General features: G+C 40.4%; 1 protein-coding gene across 1 annotated transcript in view; it reads left to right on the forward strand.

Annotated features, from left to right (window-relative positions):
* The window catches only part of PRKAR2B (protein kinase cAMP-dependent type II regulatory subunit beta), a 102,626-nt gene that overhangs the window by 72,138 nt on the left and 11,085 nt on the right, over nt 1-19,403 (forward strand). Inside the window, exons 4-6 of the mRNA XM_019958673.2 lie at nt 87-170; nt 13,771-13,877; nt 17,046-17,199. Coding sequence (XP_019814232.2) covers nt 87-170; nt 13,771-13,877; nt 17,046-17,199 — 345 coding nt within the window. The remainder of the gene's footprint in view (nt 1-86; nt 171-13,770; nt 13,878-17,045; nt 17,200-19,403) is intronic.

Here is a 19,403-nt window from a genome sequence, read left to right on the forward strand (position 1 = left end):
CATTCTTCCTTCTAATGTCCTGCTAGGAAATTTTATCCATTATAAGTAAGGGGAATAGTCTAATTGTGGATTTGGTGTTCTTGTAGATTATACATCCCAAAACTGACGATCAAAGAAATCGATTGCAAGAGGCTTGCAAAGACATCCTGCTATTTAAGAACCTGGATCCGGTAAGATAAATCTCAATAATAGAGATGATTTTTTTCAGTGTCCATATGAAGAACTGTGCAGGGTCTTGGAGTTCACCCTCTTTACAAGCTGACATCACCCAGAGCAATGTAAAGGTCCCACCACAGATGCCTGCATGTGCATTGGGTTGTGTTCTGGTTGCTGAGGGGTGACTGCTGTCAGAGCAAGTATGAGTGCCTGCTGTGTGTTGGGGGAAGGCATTAGGTCATTCATCAAAAGTTACTGCACACACAGCCCTGAGATGTGGCCCTGATGAAGAGAGGCTAAGACTGTATTCTTCATCCACTCAGTAGGGGTAGCAGGGCCCATGGGGAAGTGCCTCTCTCACCAGCCAGTATTATATTTTAATGTATGACTTTTATATTATTCATATTGTAAAAGTAAACTTCTACTTGACTTTAAAGGTAGAAGGATTTTTTTTTTTTTCTTCATAAAAGTTTTGAAATCTCTCATCTTTGGTTTGGGATGTATTTCTAGAATCCCCTCTCTCAGAACGAGTAATCATGCTGTTCAGACTTTGCCCTGTACCCTGACCTCAATGCCCTGCTTCCTTCATTGCAGATTATGCTTATTCATTGCTATATGGTCATTTGGGAAAGAACCCTTGCTGCCATATTCTCATGTGAAACCTGAGTCAACTTGCATAACTTATTTCAGTTCTTTTTTTGGTCAGACTGAACATCTTAATAATTTTCAGATTGATGCCTGAGAGAAGAAAACATTAAGTCAAAACCCACTCTTACAAGATGAAGTCTCTTTTAGAAGGCCATTTTTATAAAGAATACTTTATAATACATTTCATGCTGCATTTTACCAAGTCTTCTATGCTGGGTCATATTATACCCTGAAATTACTTTTTAAAGCTCCTCGTCTGATACCAGTTATGTTTATGTTATATCCTCCAGGATCACAGATTACATTTTGTAACTTTGGAGATGTTATTTTAGGACCACACAGTACAAGTTTTGTCCACTTTGATCCAGGTCCTCCAGGATTATCACCTAAACTAAAGCTGTAAAGAATGGAGTTGCTGGTAACTAATAATGGAAGAAGAAGAAATGGAATTAAGATAGAAAGTATAGGAGTTTAGTTTATGAGTGGAAAAATTTCCTGGTAGTATTAAATAGTAGAATAAGGGACTAAATGATTTTGATGGGCTTCCAGATAATCTTAGATTTCTTTTATCTAGAATGATAACGATTCTATGAAACGAAGGACATGGAAACTATGATCTCTAGTGATCTTTCACCAAAATGAATTCAAATAATTGTTAGTGAAAAGATACAACATTGTCTGTGTGTGTGTGTCTAAGATGGTAATTTTGGTATTGGAATTAATTTAGTATTTAATTCTTTTGCTACAGATAGACACAGAAGACAGCTATGAAATTAACCCTTAGTTTTATCCTTAGGGGTAGGCTTCAGCAAGGAGATTCTATTTTCAGGCCAGAAGTTTCCATGGGAAAATTGCAGGGTCACCAAAAACAGTTTCTCAAGCTTTAATCTGTCTATACATCATCAGAGGATCTCGTTTAAAATGCAGATTCTGATGAGTAGATCAGTGGTGGGGCCTGAGTCTATATTTCTTACAGGCTCCCAGGTGATAGCAGTGCTCTCCTCTCACAGCCGCACTTTGAGTAGGAAGGACTAGAACCCAATGTGAAGACACTCTAGGGCAGTATTTTGGTACTACCATATGTTATTTTGTTTGTTTACTTTCCTGTTCATTTCAACCAGTATTTTAATGCTTCAGCAGTGATAACAGGCATCAGTGAAATAGCTGCCAGTTATAGTTTCCTCGGATGCTGCCTGTTCTGTTCCATCTTCTAAAGTAAATTGATTTTTCTTACCATTGCAACTTTAATTCTTTCAAAGCATTGTGAAAAGTTTGATTACATTTTAAAAATAATAATAATAAAACTTTTCCTGTGTATTCTGGCAGGGAGCATCTTTACTTAAATACAGTGGTTATTTTTATAAACAGGATTTTTTTTAGACTTTTTAAAGATTTTACTGCTCTGTTTAAGGTCTTATATATATATATATATAAAGGTCACAGTTTGTAAGGACAAAAAGGAAAAAGTCAGTTCATGAAATTACCAAGTTCATAAATTACCACTGTTGAATATTTTATTGGGAAAAAGTAAACATATTTATATAGTTGTTTCCAAAAGATCTTTTTTTGAATTTGATCTCATACCGTCTTGATTTATTTCTCTACTATCTTAAATCCTTCTAAGAACAATACAGAATATAAATAAGTAAAAATTAATTTTTCTCAGAAAATAACCACTTGAAATAAGAAATGTATCCCCAAACATAGCAGGTTGAAGATTTTAAGTTCATATTTTAAGCAAATTTCTAGTTTTTTATCATATATATATTTTTGCCATAACCCAAATGCATTTAAAGTGAATTACATATTCCATTTATATAATCTGCATATCATATAGCAGCTCCTTTCAGGTCAATTCCTTGACCACCCACTGTGTTCCAGGGCCTGTATAAAGCGTAGGATGCCACAAAAATACTTAGACATAGTTCTTGTGCTCTTGGAACTTACACTTGGTGAGGGATTCAAATACACATAAAAATCCATTTGGTAAAATGTGATAAATGCTGTAATATGGTCAGGGCTAGGGAAGGATGAGGGCTTCTCAGCCCCACCTGAGGATCCAGGAAGCCAGAGAGACACTTGAACTGAGCCTCAGAAAATGAGTCAGAAATCACCAGTTGAAAGAAAACAATGGAGAGTGTCAACACTGGAGTCTGAAGTGGAAGACGTCCATTGGCGGGGGCTGAGATGTACGTGCTGTGTCAGGAAGGGCCCGTGCGGCATGCCACACGGGAGCAGTGGACACACGCTCTGTGTGGGCAGTAGCATTGTAAGCAGAGACAGTAACAATCGGGGGTGTCTGAGGTCACAGTGGTGACAGTGTAGGGGTGGAATTAAAGGTGAGAGGGACAGGCAGGAGCTCAGTGAGGAAACAGCGATCCATGCCTTGTTAAGGGGATATGAAACAGACTCAACTGAGGAAGGGGAGAAAGTAATGGTTTCATAAAGTACTCAGGACCAGCAGAAGTTGGTCCTTGGTGATCAAATGAATTGAGGCCTAACAGAAAGAGTCTTGGATGAGCCCCAGTGTCTGGTGCCTTTCCCTGAAAAGGGAAGACTTGGAAGGAGGAAGGGGAAGCCATGATTACGAATTGGCAAGAAGCACAGTTGTGGCTTTGTATCCACTATCTCATTTGACTTTCTTAAAGGCGTTGTTTAGCTTGAAAATCTAGCACCTCCTAGACCTCAGAACATTTTTTCTTGGAGTTCTGTGTATTCATACATTGAGCCCAGCATTTATAATTATTAATCTCTTTGAAGATATTCTTTTCATGAATATTTTAATGCTCAACTCAGTAGGCCATGTTTCTTCTGAAATTCTTCTAATTTGAGGAAAACTGAAATAATTGTCCTATGCTATATGATAGGCTCTTTCATTAATGGAGAGTAAATTGTTATTTTTTAAGGGAGTCAGAGCCCTTTTACAGAGCTCAGTCTCGAATTTGCATTCTGTAGGCGAATAAGATGTGGTTTTCATACAGGAGCTGTCAGTCCCTGAGATAAGCCTCTGCATATTAAATATTTCCTACATTCTTTGCACTCTGTGCATAATTATGGGGAAATTACATTTTGATTGTCTAGAACAGACACCTGTCACATAGAAAAGTTCTAAAAGAAATAATTGTTCTGTATTTTAGCAGGGATTACTTTTTCATAAATCCATGTATGAATTCTTAAGCTTTATAATATTTTAAAATGCAGTTAATTCCAAGATAATGAAAAGTTATTATATGGCACTATATTTCATCCTTTTTTAAATTTAACATCCAAGACTAGAGCTAATCAATGAAGCTGATATTCCCCCTCCACCTGTTCTAAACAAGTTGAAATATAACAGTAAGCGAAAATAAAATATTTGTAAAGCATTTAATCAAACTTTGTAATTTTGATAGGTGACCATATGTTGCCTGGATTGATGAACTCATTTGGTCCCCGTGGGACTAATTAGCATCACATCAAGAAAGCACTATTTTACAGACCCATTGGCTTCATCTCCAGCCCTGGCTCTTCTTTCACAAGTAGGTGCCAGAGCTCACACAGGGACCTAGGAAGGGGATGAAAGCCACTGCCTGCAAACTGATCACCATCTTTCTTCCAAAAGTTTTCCTTAACTCACATAAAGACACAATATTACATTATGGGTTCAAATGGAGAGTTTGACAATTTAATTAATTAGATTTAAATCAGTATGCATATATGGGCTTCCCTGGTGGCTCATTGGTAAAGAATCTGCCTGACGGTGCAGGAGACTCAGGAGACAGGGTTCAATCCTTTGGTTGGGAAGATCCCCTGGAGAAGGAAATGGGAACCCACTCCAGTATTCTTGCCTGGAAATCCCATGAACGGAGGAGCGTGGCAGGTTACAGTCCATTGGGTTGCAAAGAATAGGACATGACTTAGTGACTAAACAACAACAACAACATACGCATATATAATTTACAAAAATTCAAAAGGAACAAAAAGTAGTCAGTGAAAGAGAGTCTCCCTTCTATCCCTGTTTCCCAGCAATCCAGTTTCTCAGGAGTCAAGTTCTTTTAGCACTAACATGCATATTTTTCCAGGGTTATGCTATGTATATACAGGTAATTCTTTTAAAAATTTTAGTGGCAACAAACTCTACACAGTGTTCTGCCTGGTTCTTTTTTTTTTTTTTTTCCCCACTAAACAGTATATTTGTATTTACAGAGATTACATATTCTTTTAAAAAATTATTTATAAAAGTTTAAAACAGTAACATTTATGTGTATAAAGCTAAACCATGGACACACTTTATGTTTGCTTTGTCTAATGTTTTAACATTGTACATACAAGAGGGGCCCCATACAGGAAGTCAAAATAATGTTGAAAAAGAACAAAGTTGGAAGACTCACACTTGCAAATTTCAAAACTTTTACTCTACCACCTGAAACTAACCCAATATTATGTATCAACTATACATTAATAAATAAATTTTGAAAATATTTACTACAAAGCTACACTAATTGAAAGAATGTGTTACTGACATACAGATAGGCATATAAGTCAGTTGAGTTCAGTTGCGCAGTCATGTCTGACTCTTTGCAACCCCATGAATTGCAGCACGCCAGGCCTTCCTGGCCATCACCAACTCCCGGAGTTCACTCAAATTCATGTGAATCGAGTTGGTGATGCCATCCAGCCATCTCATCCTTTGGCGTCCCCTTCTCCTCCTGCTCCCAATCCCTCACAGCATCAGGGTCTTTTCCAATAGGTCAACTCTTCACATGAGGTGGCCAAAGTAGTTTGGAGTTTCAGCCTCAGCATTATCCTTCCAATGAACACCCAAGGACTGGTCTCCTTTAGGATGGACTGGTTGGATCTCCTTGCTGTCCAAGGGACTCTCAAGAGTCTTCTCCAACACCACAGTTCAAAAGCATCAATTCTTTGGTGCTCAGCTTTCTTCATAGTCCAACTCTTACATCCATACATGACCACTGGAAAAACCATAGCCTTGACTAGATGGACCTTTGTTGGCAAAGTAATGTCTCTGCTTTTGAATATGCTGTCTAGGTTGGTCATAATGTTCCTTCCAAGGAGTAAGTGTCTTTTAATTTCATGGCTGCAGTCACCATCTACAGTGATTTTGGAGCCCCCCAAAATAAAGTCTGACATTGTTTCCACTATTTCCCCATCTATTTCCCATCTAGTGATGGGACCAGATGCCATGATCTTAGTTTTCTGAATGTTGAGCTTTAAGCCAACTTTTTCACTCTCCTCTTGCACTTTCATCAAGAGGCATTTTAGTTCCTCTTCACTTTCTGCCATAAGGGTGGTGTCATCTGCATATCTGAGGTTATTGATACTTCTCCCTGCAATCTTGATTCCAGCTTGTGCTTCCTCCAGCCCAGCGTTTCTCATGATGTACTCCGCATAGAAGTTAAATAAACAGGGTGACAATATACAGCCTTGACGTACTCCTTTTCCTGTTTGGAATCAGTCTGTTGTTCCATGTCCAGTTCTAACTGTTGCTTCCTGACCTGCATACAGGTTTCTCAAGAGGCAGATCAGGTGGTCTGGTATTCCCATCTCTTTCAGAATGTTCCACAGTTTATTGTGATCGACGTAGTCAAAGGCTTTGGCATAGTCAATAAAGCAGAAATAGATATTTTTCTGAAACTCACTTCCTTATTCCATGATCCAGCGGATGTTGGCAATTTGATCTCTGGTTCCTCTGCCTTTTCTAAAACCAGCTTGAACGTCTGGAAGTTCATGGTTCACATATTGCTGAAGCCTGGCTTGGAGAATTTTGAGCATTACTTTACTAGCGTGTGAGATGAGTGCAATTGTATGGTAGTCTGAGCATTCTTTGGCATTGCCTTTCTTTGGGAATTGAATGAAAACTGACCTTTTCCAGTTCTGTGGCCACTGCTGAGTTACCCAAATTTGCTGACATATTGAGTGCAGCACTTTCATAGCATTATCTTTCAGGATTTGAAATAGCTCAACTGGAATTCCATCACCTCCATTAGCTTTGTTCGTAGTGATGCTTCCTAAGGCCTACCTGACTTCACATTCCAGGATGTCTGGCTCTAAGTGAGTGATCACACCATCGTGATTATCTGGGTCGTGAAGATTTTTTTTGTACAGTTCTTCCGTGTATTCTTGCCACCTCTTCTTAATATCTTCTGCTTCTGTTAGGTCCATAGCATTTCTGTCCTTTATCCAACCCATCTTTGCATGAAATGTTCCCTTGGTATCTCTAATTTTCTTGAAGAGATCTCTAGTCTTTCCCATTCTGTTGTTTTCCTCTATTTCTTTGCATTGATCACTGAAGAAGGCTTTCTTATCTCTCCTTGCTATTCTTTGGAACTCTGCATTCAGATACTTGTATCCTTCCTTTTCTCCTTTGCTTTTTGCTTCTCTTCTTTTCACAGCTATTTGTAAGGCCTCCCCAGACAGCCATCTTGCTTTTTTGCATTTCTTTTCCATGGGGATGGTCTTGATCCCTGTCTCCTGTACAATGTCATGAAACTCCATCCATAGTTCATCAGGTACATCATAGTTCATCAGGTCTATCAGATCTAGTCCCTTAAATCTATTTCTCACTTCCACTGTATAATCATAAGGGATTTGATTTAGGTCATACCTGAATGGTCTAGTGGATTTCCCTACTTTCTTCAATTTAAGTCTGAATTTGGCAATAAGGGGTTCATGATCTGAGCCACAGTCAGCTCCCGGGCTTGGGCATCAGAAGGCAAACACACTGAAACCGTAATCACAGAAAACTAGTCAATCTGATCACACGGACCACAGCCTTGTCTAACTCAATGAAACTAAGCCATGCCCATGGGGCAACCCAAGACGGGCGGGTCATGGTGGAGAGGTCTGACAGAGTGTGATCCACTGGAAAAGGAAATGGCAAACCTCTTCAGTATGAACCTCTCTCAGTTCATGCCTTGAGAACCCCATGAACAGTATGAAAAGGCAAAATAATAGGATACTGAAAGAGGAACTCCCCAGGTCGGTAGGTACCCAATATGCTACTGGAGATCAGTGGAGAAATAACTCCAAAAAGAATGAAGGGATGGAGCCAAAGCAAAAACAATACCCAGTTGTAGATGTGACTGGTGATAGAAGCAAGGTCCGATACTGTAAAGAGCAATATTGCATAGGAACCTGGAATATCAGATCCATGAATCAAGGCAAATTGGAAGTGGTCAAACAGGAGATGGCAAGGGTAAATGTCCACATTCTAGGAATCAGCGAACTAAAATGGACTGGAATGGGTGAATTTAACTCAGATGACCATTATATCTACTACTGTGGGCAGGAATCCCTTAGAAGAAACGGAGTAGCCATCATAGTCAACAGAAGAGTCCGAAATGCAGTACTTGGATGCAATCTCAAAAACGACAGAATGATCTCTGACAGTTCCAAGGCAAACCATTCAATATCATAGTGATCCAAGCCTATGCCCCAACCTGTAATGCTGAAAAAGCTGAAGTTGAACAGTTCTATGAAGACCTACAAGACCTTTTAGAACTAACATCCAAAAAAAGATGTCCTTTTCATTATAGGGGACTGGAATGCAAAAGTAAGAAGTCAAGAAACACCTGGAGTAACAGGCGAATTTGGCCTTGGAATACGGAATGAAGCAGGGCAAAGACTAATAGAGTTTTTCCAAGAGATCACACTGGTCATAGCAAACACCCTCTTCCAACAACACAAGAGAAGACTCTCCACATGGACATCACCAGATGGTCAGCACCGAATCAGATTGATTATATTTTTTGCAGCCAAAGACGGAGAAGCTCTATACAGTCAGCAAAAACAAATCCGGGAGCTGACTGGGGCTCAGATCATGAACTCCTTATTGCCGAATTCAGACTTAAATTGAAGAAAGTAGGGAAATCCACTAGACCATTCAGGTATGACCTAAATCAAATCCCTTATGATTATACAGTGGAAGTCAGAAATAGATTCAAGGGACTAGATCTGATAGAGTACCTGATGAACTATGGACAGAGGTTCATGACATTGTACAGGAGGCAGGGATCAAGACCATCCCCATGGAAAAGAAATGGAAAAAAGCAAAATGGCTGTCTGAGGAGGCCTTACAAATACCTGTGAAAAGAAAAGAAATGAAAAGCAAAGGAGGAAAGGAAAGATGTAAGTGTCTGAATGCAGAGTTCCAAAGAATAGCAAGGAGAGATAAGAAAGCCTTCCTCAGTGATCAATGCAAAGAAATAGAGGAAAACAACAGAATGCGAAAGACTAGAGATCTCTTCAAGAAAATTAGAGATACCAAGGGAACATTTCATGCAAAGATGGGTTGGATAAAGGACAGAAATGCTATGGACCTAACAGAAGCAGAAGATATTAAGAAGAGGTGGCAAGAATACACAGAAGAACTGTACAAAAAAGATCTTAACAACCCAGATAATCACGATGATCACTCACCTAGAGCCAGACATCCTGGAATGAGAAGTCAAGTGGGCCTTAGAAAGCATCACTGCGAACAAAGCTAGTGGAGGTGATGGAATTACAGTTGAGCTATTTTAACTCCTGAAAGATGATGTTGTGAAAGTGCTGCACTCAATATGTCAGCAAATTTGGAAAACTCAGCAGTGGCCACAGGACTGGAAAAGGTCGATTTTCGTTCCAATCCCAAAGAAAGGCAATGCCAAAGAATGCTCAAACTACCACACAATTGCACTCATCTCACATGCTAGAAAAGTAATGCTCAAAATTCTTAAAGCCAGGCTTCAGCAATACGTGAACCGTGAACTTCCAGACGTTCAAGCTGGTTTTAGAAAAGGCAGAGGAACCAGAGATCAAATTGCCAACATCAGTTGGATCATAGAAAAAGCAAGAAAGTTCCAGAAAAACATCTAATTTCTGCTTTATTGACTATACCAAAGCCTTTGACTGTGTGGATCACAATAAACCTTGGAAAATTCTGAAAGAGATGGGAATACCAGACCACCTGATCTGCCTCTTGAGAAACTTGTATGCAGGTCAGGAACCAACAGTTAGAACTGGACATGGAACAGCAGACTGGTTCCAAACAGGAAAAGGAGTACGTCAAGGCTGTATATTGTCACCCTGCTTATTTAACTTCTGTGCAGAGTACATCATGAGAATCACTGGGCTGGAGGAAGCACAAGCTGGAATCAAGATTGCAGGGAGAAGTATCAATAACCTCATATATGCAGATGACCCACCCTTATGGCAGAAAGTGAAGAGGAACTAAAATGCCTCTTGATGAAAGTGCAAGAGGAGAGTGAAAAAGTTGGCTTAAAGCTCAACATTCAGAAAACGAAGATCATGGCATCTGGTCCCATCACTAGATGGGAAATAGATGGGGAAATAGTGGAAACAATGTCAGACTTTATTTTGGGGAGCTCCAAAATCACTGCAGATGATGGGTGATTGCAGCCATGAAATTAAAAGATGTTTACTCTTTGGAAGGAAAATTATGACCAACCTAGATAGCATATTCAAAAGCAGAGACATTACTTTGCCAACAAAGGTCCATCTAGTCAAGGCTATGGTTTTTCCTGTGGTCATGTATGGATGTGAGTGTTGGACTGTGAAGAAAGCTGAGCACCGAAGAATTGATGCTTTTGAACTATGGTGTTGTAGAAGACTCCTGAGAGTCCCTTGGACTGCAGGGAGATCCAACCAGTCCATTCTGAAGGAGATCACTCCTGGGTGTTCTTTGGAAGGAATGATGTTAAGCTGAAACTCCAGTACTTTTCCACCTCATGCGAAGAGTTGACTCATTGGAAAAGACTCTGATGCTGGGAGGGATTGGGGGCAGGAGGAGAAAGTGGTGACAGAGGATGAGATGGCTCGATGCCATCAGTGACTCGATGGACATGAGTTTGAGTGAACTCCTAGAGTTGGTGATGGACAGGGAGGCCTGGCGTGCTGCAGTTCATGGGGTCGCAAAGAGTCGGACACAACTGAGTGACTGAACTGATCTGAACTGAGAGAAGTCAAACATTTTTTTATATTTTTAAGAGTTCCTTCCTCTTTTTCTGGAAGCCTTGCAGTCGGTTCTGTATCTTTGATGTCCTAAAGCTACAGGGTCGTTTGAGTTTGGAGGTGCTGGCCTGTGAGTGAGCCCTTTCAGTCTGAAAACTTACATCCTTTGTTACTGGAAAATTCATTCTTTACTGTCCTAATTATTTTCTTTCATGTGTTGTCTCTGATATCACTTTGTTCCTACTCTTATCTTTTCATCTGTGTACTTTCTTTGAAGTTTTTTATTTTAATTTACCTTCTTAGTTCTTTATTTACTTAAAGAAGATTCTGTAATGGTGGGTACATTTTTACCTTTGTGAGTACCTTTGTTTAAACCACTGAGTGTGTAGCACCACGAGTGAACCCAGATGTCAGCTGTGGACTGTGAGTGATATTGATGTCATTGTATGTTTATCACTTGTAATAAGCATACTGTCTTCTGGGGCATGTTAATAGAGGAGAGATATGGGGAAGCAGCAGGTTTAGGACAGTTCTTTATACTTTTTTGCTCCATTTTGCTGTGAACCTTCAGTTCAGTTCAGTTGCTCAGTCGTGTCCGACTCTTTGTGACGCCATGAATCGCAGCACGCCAGGCTTCCCTGTCCATCACCAACTCTCGGAGTTCACTCAGACTCACGTCCATCGAATCAGAGATGCCATCCAGCCATCTCATCCTCTGTCGTCCCCTTCTCCTCCTGCCCCCAATCCCTCCCAGCATCAGAGTCTTTGCCAGTGAGTCAACTCTTCGCATGAGGTGGCCAAAGTACTGGAGTTTCAGCTTTAGCATCATTCCTTCCAAAGAAATCCCAGGGCTGATCTCCTTCCGAATGGACTGGTTGGATCTCCTTGCAGTCCAAGGGACCCTCAAGAGTCTTCTCCAACACCACAGTTCAAAAGCACCAATTCTTTGGCGCTCAGCCTTCTTCACAGTCCAACTCTCACATCCATACACGACCACAGGAAAAACCATAGCCTTGACTAGACGAACCTTTGTTGGCAAAGTAATGTCTCTGCTTTTGAATATGCTATCTAAATCGGTCATAACTTTCCTTCCAACAAGTAAGCGTCTTTTAATTTCATGGCTACAGTCACCATCTGCAGTGATTTTGGAGCTTAAACTGACCTAAAAGATAAAATAGTTAAAAGGAAAAAAAATTTGGTAATGATGTTTTCAATTTTGAGCTTACCCATTTTTCTCTTGCACTTTTTCTAATCTACCTGTTTTTCATCTCCTGATTATGACATCATCTTGAACATCTCTGTGTATATAGAGTAAAAGTTTCTGAAAGCTCATCAGTGTTCTTGAGTTTTCTAGCTCATTGGTGTTATACTGCCGTTTATCTTAGTCTTGTAGGCTCCCAGAGGAGCTGTGCAAAGCTGATGAGGACCCCTGAGTAAGTGGGGCAGGCCTGTCCATCATTGTCCTGCTGGTTGGGTAGCAAGGAGCCAGCTGTTCACATGGAGGAACCCCTCATCCAAGCAGGTGAAGGTCCTTGTTCCGGGGCACCAGTCTTCACAGTAACTGTTCTAGTTCTGTCTTATTCATTTAGTTTCTCCTAATAACCTGACACTTATCTCTTATCTGGGAAGAGTTGGGATTAACACTTGGTTGCTAATGTTCTGTGTTCAGGATGCAGACATTGCAAGGAGAGTATCAGCTGATCGTGAAGGACTTCAAATCAATCCTTCTGTTTTCAGCAGCGTCTCAGTCCCATTCTGACCAGCCAGGTGTTTCCCAGTCTGGATCTTCTGGTGCTCTGACAGGTGGCCGGCCTCTCCACGCGCAGGCCCCCTGCCCATCTCTGGGCGGCACCCCCTCTCTGCCCTCGTGCAACTTCTCTTTGCTCTAGAAATCTCTCCTCCACTTTTCCTCTTCCTGTTCTCATCTTTGTGGAGTCGTACCTTCATGGTCCCTGTGAAATATTAAGGGGTCTCAAGAAGAAAAGAATCACACGTAGTCTGTGCTTTTGATCCAGAATATTTTGTTTCTTCAACCTGTGTTTTCCACTTGCATCTCCCCCCCCTCCAATCTATCTTCAGATCCTTAATTTGTTTATAGTAATAATTGGTTTTGGCCTGGGGGGTTGGAGTTGCTGTCTTTTTATATTCATAGAGAGTGACTTAAACCCTTCCTACATCTTCTGAATTTTCTGTTACTATCACCACACTATTTCTCCATACCCATTTGTTCTAACTAGCCAAAGACCTGTGAATTGTCCCAGGACTTGTTCTGAAGAAAGATTTGTTTGGCCTTCTAGTTTATTCTCACTATCCAGAGTTTATTCTTAATCCTTGTCAAGCACACTTTAGAAGAACCAAGTTTCAAGATAGTTGTTGACTGATAGGTTTGATGTCTCTGGCTTCAGTTTTAATACATCTGTCCTAGGGAGGTACATGGTTGCTTCTTGAAGAGAACCTTAGTGATAAAGGACATGGATGGAATGTTTGCTACAATCATTTTTGGCTTTACTTTTGTTTTTTGTTTTTTTTTGGTTCTGTATTGTTTTTGGTGCTAAAACAAGGATTGGCGTCAGGGTTTAAATTGGCTAAATATTTATAAATTACAGTGATGATTAAAATAGGAAAGGTTTTTTAAAGTTTAGATATCTTTAAAAGGCATTTGCAATAGTTCTTTATAAACCTGATAAATTTAGTTGCTAAGGTTATATTTCACAAGGTATATGATGATTTGATGGTTAGTTTCCTTTTGTATTAAAGTGGTGAGAGTTTCAAAGATTCTGAAATAGACCAATTATAATTACTTTTATTCAGGTACTGAATATGAGAGTAAATATATAATCATCTGGTTTGCATGTGATGAAGAGGGGACTGTTCTGTATTTTTTTTACAAGACTCAGTGTCAGTCATGATATTTCCATTTCTTTGAGCTTGTTCACAAAAATATAGAGCTAATTGTGGTTCTTTAAGAAAACATGTTCTAGATAAACAAAGATTATGTCTTTTATTTTTGAAAAATAGGAGCAGATGTCTCAAGTATTAGATGCCATGTTTGAAAAATTGGTTAAAGAAGGGGAACATGTAATTGATCAAGGTGATGATGGCGACAACTTTTATGTAATTGATAGGTAAGTTTTATGTAACTTTGTTCCTGAAACATAATGAACCTTTTGTGAAAATCTTAATGTGTTATAATGACTGACGGATTAACATACAATAATTGCTATTGCCTGTCTACCCTTATTCCTATGTAACTGGGCCTATAAACCTGCTTTAAACTCGTGTAAGGAAACTGTGCTAGATCAAGGAAAGAGGTATAATGTATGGATGACTTGACTTTTGGTGAATCAATAAATCTCAGTCATTTACTGGGAGCCTCCTCATTTGTTAAGTTTACTTGAGGGCCAGTTACGCCTGTCACAGAATTGGGTACTCTTGTTAACATGAAACCAGCAGTGTGATACAGCATCTGGGATATGGTATCCATATAACTCAATCTGCTATTATGTTTTCTAAAAAGTTTCCTTTATTATTGCTTAATGAAGTGAAGCATGCTCATGGTTTAAAAAATTCAAATTCAGAAGGACCTAAGGTGAAAGGGTAGTCTCTCTTCCTACCGCTCTAGCGTCATCTCATCAACAGAGTGAGTAGTTTGAGCCCTTCCAGAAGTTGTTTATGCTTTTTCTATTTGTCTGTTAAAAACTCTACAGAGAAATTATTTAAGTGAGAAGGTTTGTATTTATATTGAAAATACAATTTCAGAAAACTGAAGTTGTGTTTCACTTCATCAAAGAACAGTGTGTTTTAAGCAAAACTTGGATAACAACCCTAAAATGTTAAAGGAGAGCAGCCTGAGCTGAGCCTTCGTTTCTCCACTTCTGTTAAGCAGTGAGGAAGTGTTTATGAGCTGTTTGGAATCCTTAGCCTCTCCCGTTCATGTAGAACATGGATCATTTCCCAGTCTGACTTGCTGGGTTACACTGGCTTCCCTGGGCCCAGCTGTGTTCTATTCAGAGGCCTCACAGGAAGCCCCCTCACCTGTCTGTGTCGGCTCTGTTCCCCGCTCTGGGCTGTGGGACGCGCCTTTCATGCATCAGGACCACATGCTCTGTGACTCCTTCAGCCCCTCATCCCTTAGACCTTGGTGACCTGTAAGGGCTGCATTAGCCAGGGCTGGAGGGGGACTCTGTGATTTTAGAATGGTCTCACGTGTAAATTAAAGTCACGATTCTGGTACCATTAGCAGCTTTCATCAGCGAAACACCTCAGAAATTCACTGTTTAATTGTATTGAATAGTAGGAGTATATGAGAACTCCAGATACCGTACAGGAATCACTTTGGTATGGTTGGTATTTTGACTATAAAACCTCCTTACGTTAGTGCACAGTGCCTTCCCTTAGTTTCTCATCACCCTTTTGAAGGATGAAAATTCTCAGGCACACAAAAGTGATGCGAGTCTGGAAGGTCACGCAAGTGAGTGCGGGCCGACCCAGCACCCAGGTCTCTTGGCCGCCGTGTGTGGTCTTTCTGTGACTCTGCACTGCCCGGGGCCTCATGTTCTCAGGGGAGAAATCAGTAGGAAAAGCAGCACATAGTGTTTTAGCTGATTTTTTAGACTGATGTGATTTTAACAGGACTGGTAGCTCACTGCACTTCTCATCAGCACATTTGTTGTATATTTTATCCTACTCAAATTAGAAAAATGTAGAAAACGGTTTTAGTGCAAATGTATAAATAGAGACATTAATCTGTACTTGAAAAATAACTGTCCATGAGACAAATTCTAGAAGGAATCCCTGAAACAGCCATTCTAGTCATGAATTATATTAAAAACCGGTTATTCTTATTCATGAATATCTTTTGTCCAATACCTCGTGTGTTTGCTTTTGTTGCATATTTACCATCTGTAATCCTTTCCTAATCTTAAAAGCACTCCCTGTTTTGTCTTTGCTAGACTTTAGCCAATAGAATAAAGCCAAAGAATTTTCTCCTGTCTGACCTCACAGGTGTTTCAGCAAACCATGAAGCCATGTTCCCTGAACAGATACAGTACATGAAAAGACAGTCTTCCACAGAGAGAATGAAGTTAATAGAAATAAAGCATCAGGAGTGCAGTGACATGCAAACAGCATTTTATTTGCTAGAAAAGGAACCCAATTAAAAGATAAGCGCAAAAAATCTAGAAGACCAGGATCGGATATTTAGTCTGAATTTCTACCACCTTCAGATGGGCGGTCGGTCTAACATACAGGGCCAGATGATATAAAGTGCCAGAGAATAAATTTTGCAGGCTTTGCAGGCCATAAGGTCTGTGTTGGAACTACCCACGTCTGCTCATGTGGCACAGGTCAGCTACAGAGAGTGCAGAAACAGCCAGCGTGTTTGTCTTTCCAGTGAAGCTTGATTTACAGCAGCAGGCAACCAGTCTTGGGCCCCAGCTTGCCAGCGCCCCCTTTAGATCATAAAGGACCCTGTAGGTACTGTACAGTAATGGCTGACCAGATTGTTAGAGCTATATTCTTTTTTAAGATTATTTTCTTCTGATCTCAAAAGTAATGCATGTTCGTTTTGGAAACAAACTTTTCAGTTAACATGTGAATGTCACTAGCCTCCATGATTCTTAAACTCAGAGCTCATTGAGGTCAGCAGATTCACATGCATTCCTTCAGATGGTTTTCTTTGCCTGTTCTCTTTGGTTGCAGTCAGTTATATTTTCATCCCTTATTTTTTATCTTAAGTGTGTGTTGTTTACTCTCATTGCCCCCAGCAGGCCCATGTACAGACTTCACCCTAGTCCCATTGATGGTCTCTTCTTCCTGCTTGTCCGGAACAGGCCGTGTCTTTGTCATGTATTGATGCCCTTTTATTACTGTTTGTCATCAGAGAGGAAAGGAAAGGAGAGCCCGTCCCCAGCTGTCACCCTTGGGGATGTGCCCTCAGTCTCAGGGATGGCTCCTGTCACTTCCTGCACCTTCGGAAGGCTTCCAGTGCATCTATCCAGCTCCCGCTGCTCCCAGGTGTAAAGACCTCTGCAAGGATGGAGAAGCTGGGAGCAGTGGCTTTTTTGGAGAAAACTGAATGGCTGGACCAGGGCAGAAGGGAACTTCCCACTGTTCATCCTTCTAGACATTTAAAATTTTAATCAAGTGAATGTGTTATGATGTCTGAGCAAGAAGACCAAGCAATAAGTAATTCTTAAAAAATGAATGAGATTTTATTGCCAAAGGCTCATGTTTTGTTGTGATGAGACTTGACTTGAATTACTTTTACATCTTCTTTTTCATGCATCCACCAGAGGAACATTTGATATTTATGTGAAATGCGATGGTGTTGGACGGTGTGTTGGCAACTATGACAATCGTGGGAGTTTTGGCGAACTGGCCTTAATGTACAACACACCCAGAGCAGCTACAATCACTGCTACCTCTCCTGGTGCTCTGTGGGGTTTGGTGAGTGAAGTATTTATTTGACCTGAATGTCATTTGTGAAAAATCATTATGCTAGCAGCCAGGTAGCTGCAGTATTTTAGTTTTAATAGGTAGATGGTTTGGGGATCACCATCGGTCATCAGAGAATTTATTAAGCAACTAATAGGTGCTCCTAAATGCTCCTCTTTTATGCATTCTTAAAAACCAGCCAGTCACACAAATAAACAGAGGCTTCAATGCTGTTTTTTTCTGGTAGGTTTCTGTGGTAGGTATAATATCTCTGGTTCCAAGTGCGGTCCCCTGCCTTGTAGCATCTCTATCAACTGGGAACTTGCTGGAAATGCCCACTGAGGCTCCACTCACTGATTCAGGCCTGCTGACTCAGAAACTGGCTATGGGACTCCACAATCTGTATTGGAGCAAGTCCATCACATGAGTCTCATGCCTGCTTGAGATAACCACTGAAAACGGAGACTCTTTGTGTAGTATAAATTGATTGGTAACAACCCTGCATTGACAAGCAACTGTGTAGAGAAAAAACACTCAATGTCTGTGTTTCTCACGTGGATGCATGTCAGAATTACTTAGAGGTGTTAAAAAAGAAATTCTCTTACCTAGGCTCCATTACACACAAACTTATTCAACTCTCAGGGTTGGAACTCTCAGACCTGGGCTTTTAAAGTAAATTTCTTGAGGGAGGCTCAGAAGGGAGGGAATATATGTATAGTTATAGGTGATTCACATTGTTGTACAACAGAAACTAAGACAACATTGTAAAGCAATTATACTCCAATTTTTAAACAATCCATGCAAAAAGAAAAATTTCCTAATGATGCCTTTTCTAAAAGGCTTAAAGTTTGGTTTAAAGACTTGAGTGAGGGACATTCTTTTCCTCAAAGATCTTAGGAGACAAAGTAGCAGATCCGAGTAAAGCTGGTTCTGGACTCTGGTTAAGCTGGTGCTTAGGGATCACCTGGAAATTTAGTTAAAAAGCAGAATCTGACTCATAGGGTCTGGCATGAGGCCTGTGATTCTGCATTTCTCACACGCTTCCAGGAGGCACCAGGGGCTGCTGGTGCCCAGAACACACTTTAAGTAGCCTTGATTTAAGGGAATGTGGATACTACTTGTGTTTTCTTTTGAAATTGTTGATAACATCCCACCCTATGGTTCTGACATGAGTTTATTTGGTTATTTCTCTCAAATCCTTTTGTGGAAGGAGGCAAGGTTGAAGTAACAGGAAGGTTGTTAAAACCTCCTTTTCAAGATCTGTAGTCTCACGGAAGTTACGCATGGTTCAGTCACCACTGAGCCTTTGACTCCGAGGTGAATTCAGCCAATAAAAATATCTCTTGATCAGAGAAACAAGACTTGTGCATTTCTTCTTCTGAGACCCAGGCAGCTACTGTTTACTTCTTAAAAATGTCATGAGTAACTTTTTAAGTGGTGCAAGCAAAATTGGAATTGTTTCAGGTGGAAGGGAGCTTGTCCTCTGAAGTGTCTTAAGGATAATCAGAGATTTGAATACCCAAAGCCGGCAAAATAAACACTCAAAACCAGTAGACTTGGCCCTTAGGAAGTGTTTACGCACTGTCACAAGGGTGGGTTGTGATCTGTTTCCTTAGAGGAGGTACCATTTAAAATTTAATCATCCTGGTGGGCTTGCCAGGCAGGGTCAGATTGTCACATGATCAGGAAGGCTCCTCATGCACATCCTTGGAACAAGGTCACATATTTAGCGGGTTGGCCCTTCGAGTACTGATAGTTCTCAGCCCTGGAAGGAACCTTAAACTAGGGACAGAGGTCCAGCCATTTCCAGGTATATGTGATATTTATGTTCTCAGGAAGGGTGAAGGATTCTTCAGTTTTTTTTTTTTTTTTTTTTACTAATCTGTACCTGTTTGAAGATCTCTTGGAGGAGGGCATGGCACCCCACTCCAGTATTCTTGCCTGGAGAATCCCCATGGACAGATGAGCCTGGTAGGCTACAGTCCATGGGGTTGCAAAGAGTCGGACACGACTAAGCAACTAAGCACACACCCGTTTTAAGCTCTGTAGAGGTGAGCAGTTTGTGATGATCACCTTAGGGTATGTGTATAAGTGAAGTTGGTGTTTTTTTAAAATTATAGTCATTAACATAATTAATACTTCAAATCTGCTTTCTTAGCAGCTGGCCTAACTAGCCCCTTTTCAGACAAAGTCAAATAGAAAAGGAATTTTGCTTT

Source organism: Bos indicus, chromosome 4 (genome assembly GCF_029378745.1).
Source record: "Bos indicus isolate NIAB-ARS_2022 breed Sahiwal x Tharparkar chromosome 4, NIAB-ARS_B.indTharparkar_mat_pri_1.0, whole genome shotgun sequence".
Lineage (NCBI taxonomy): Eukaryota > Metazoa > Chordata > Mammalia > Artiodactyla > Bovidae > Bos > Bos indicus.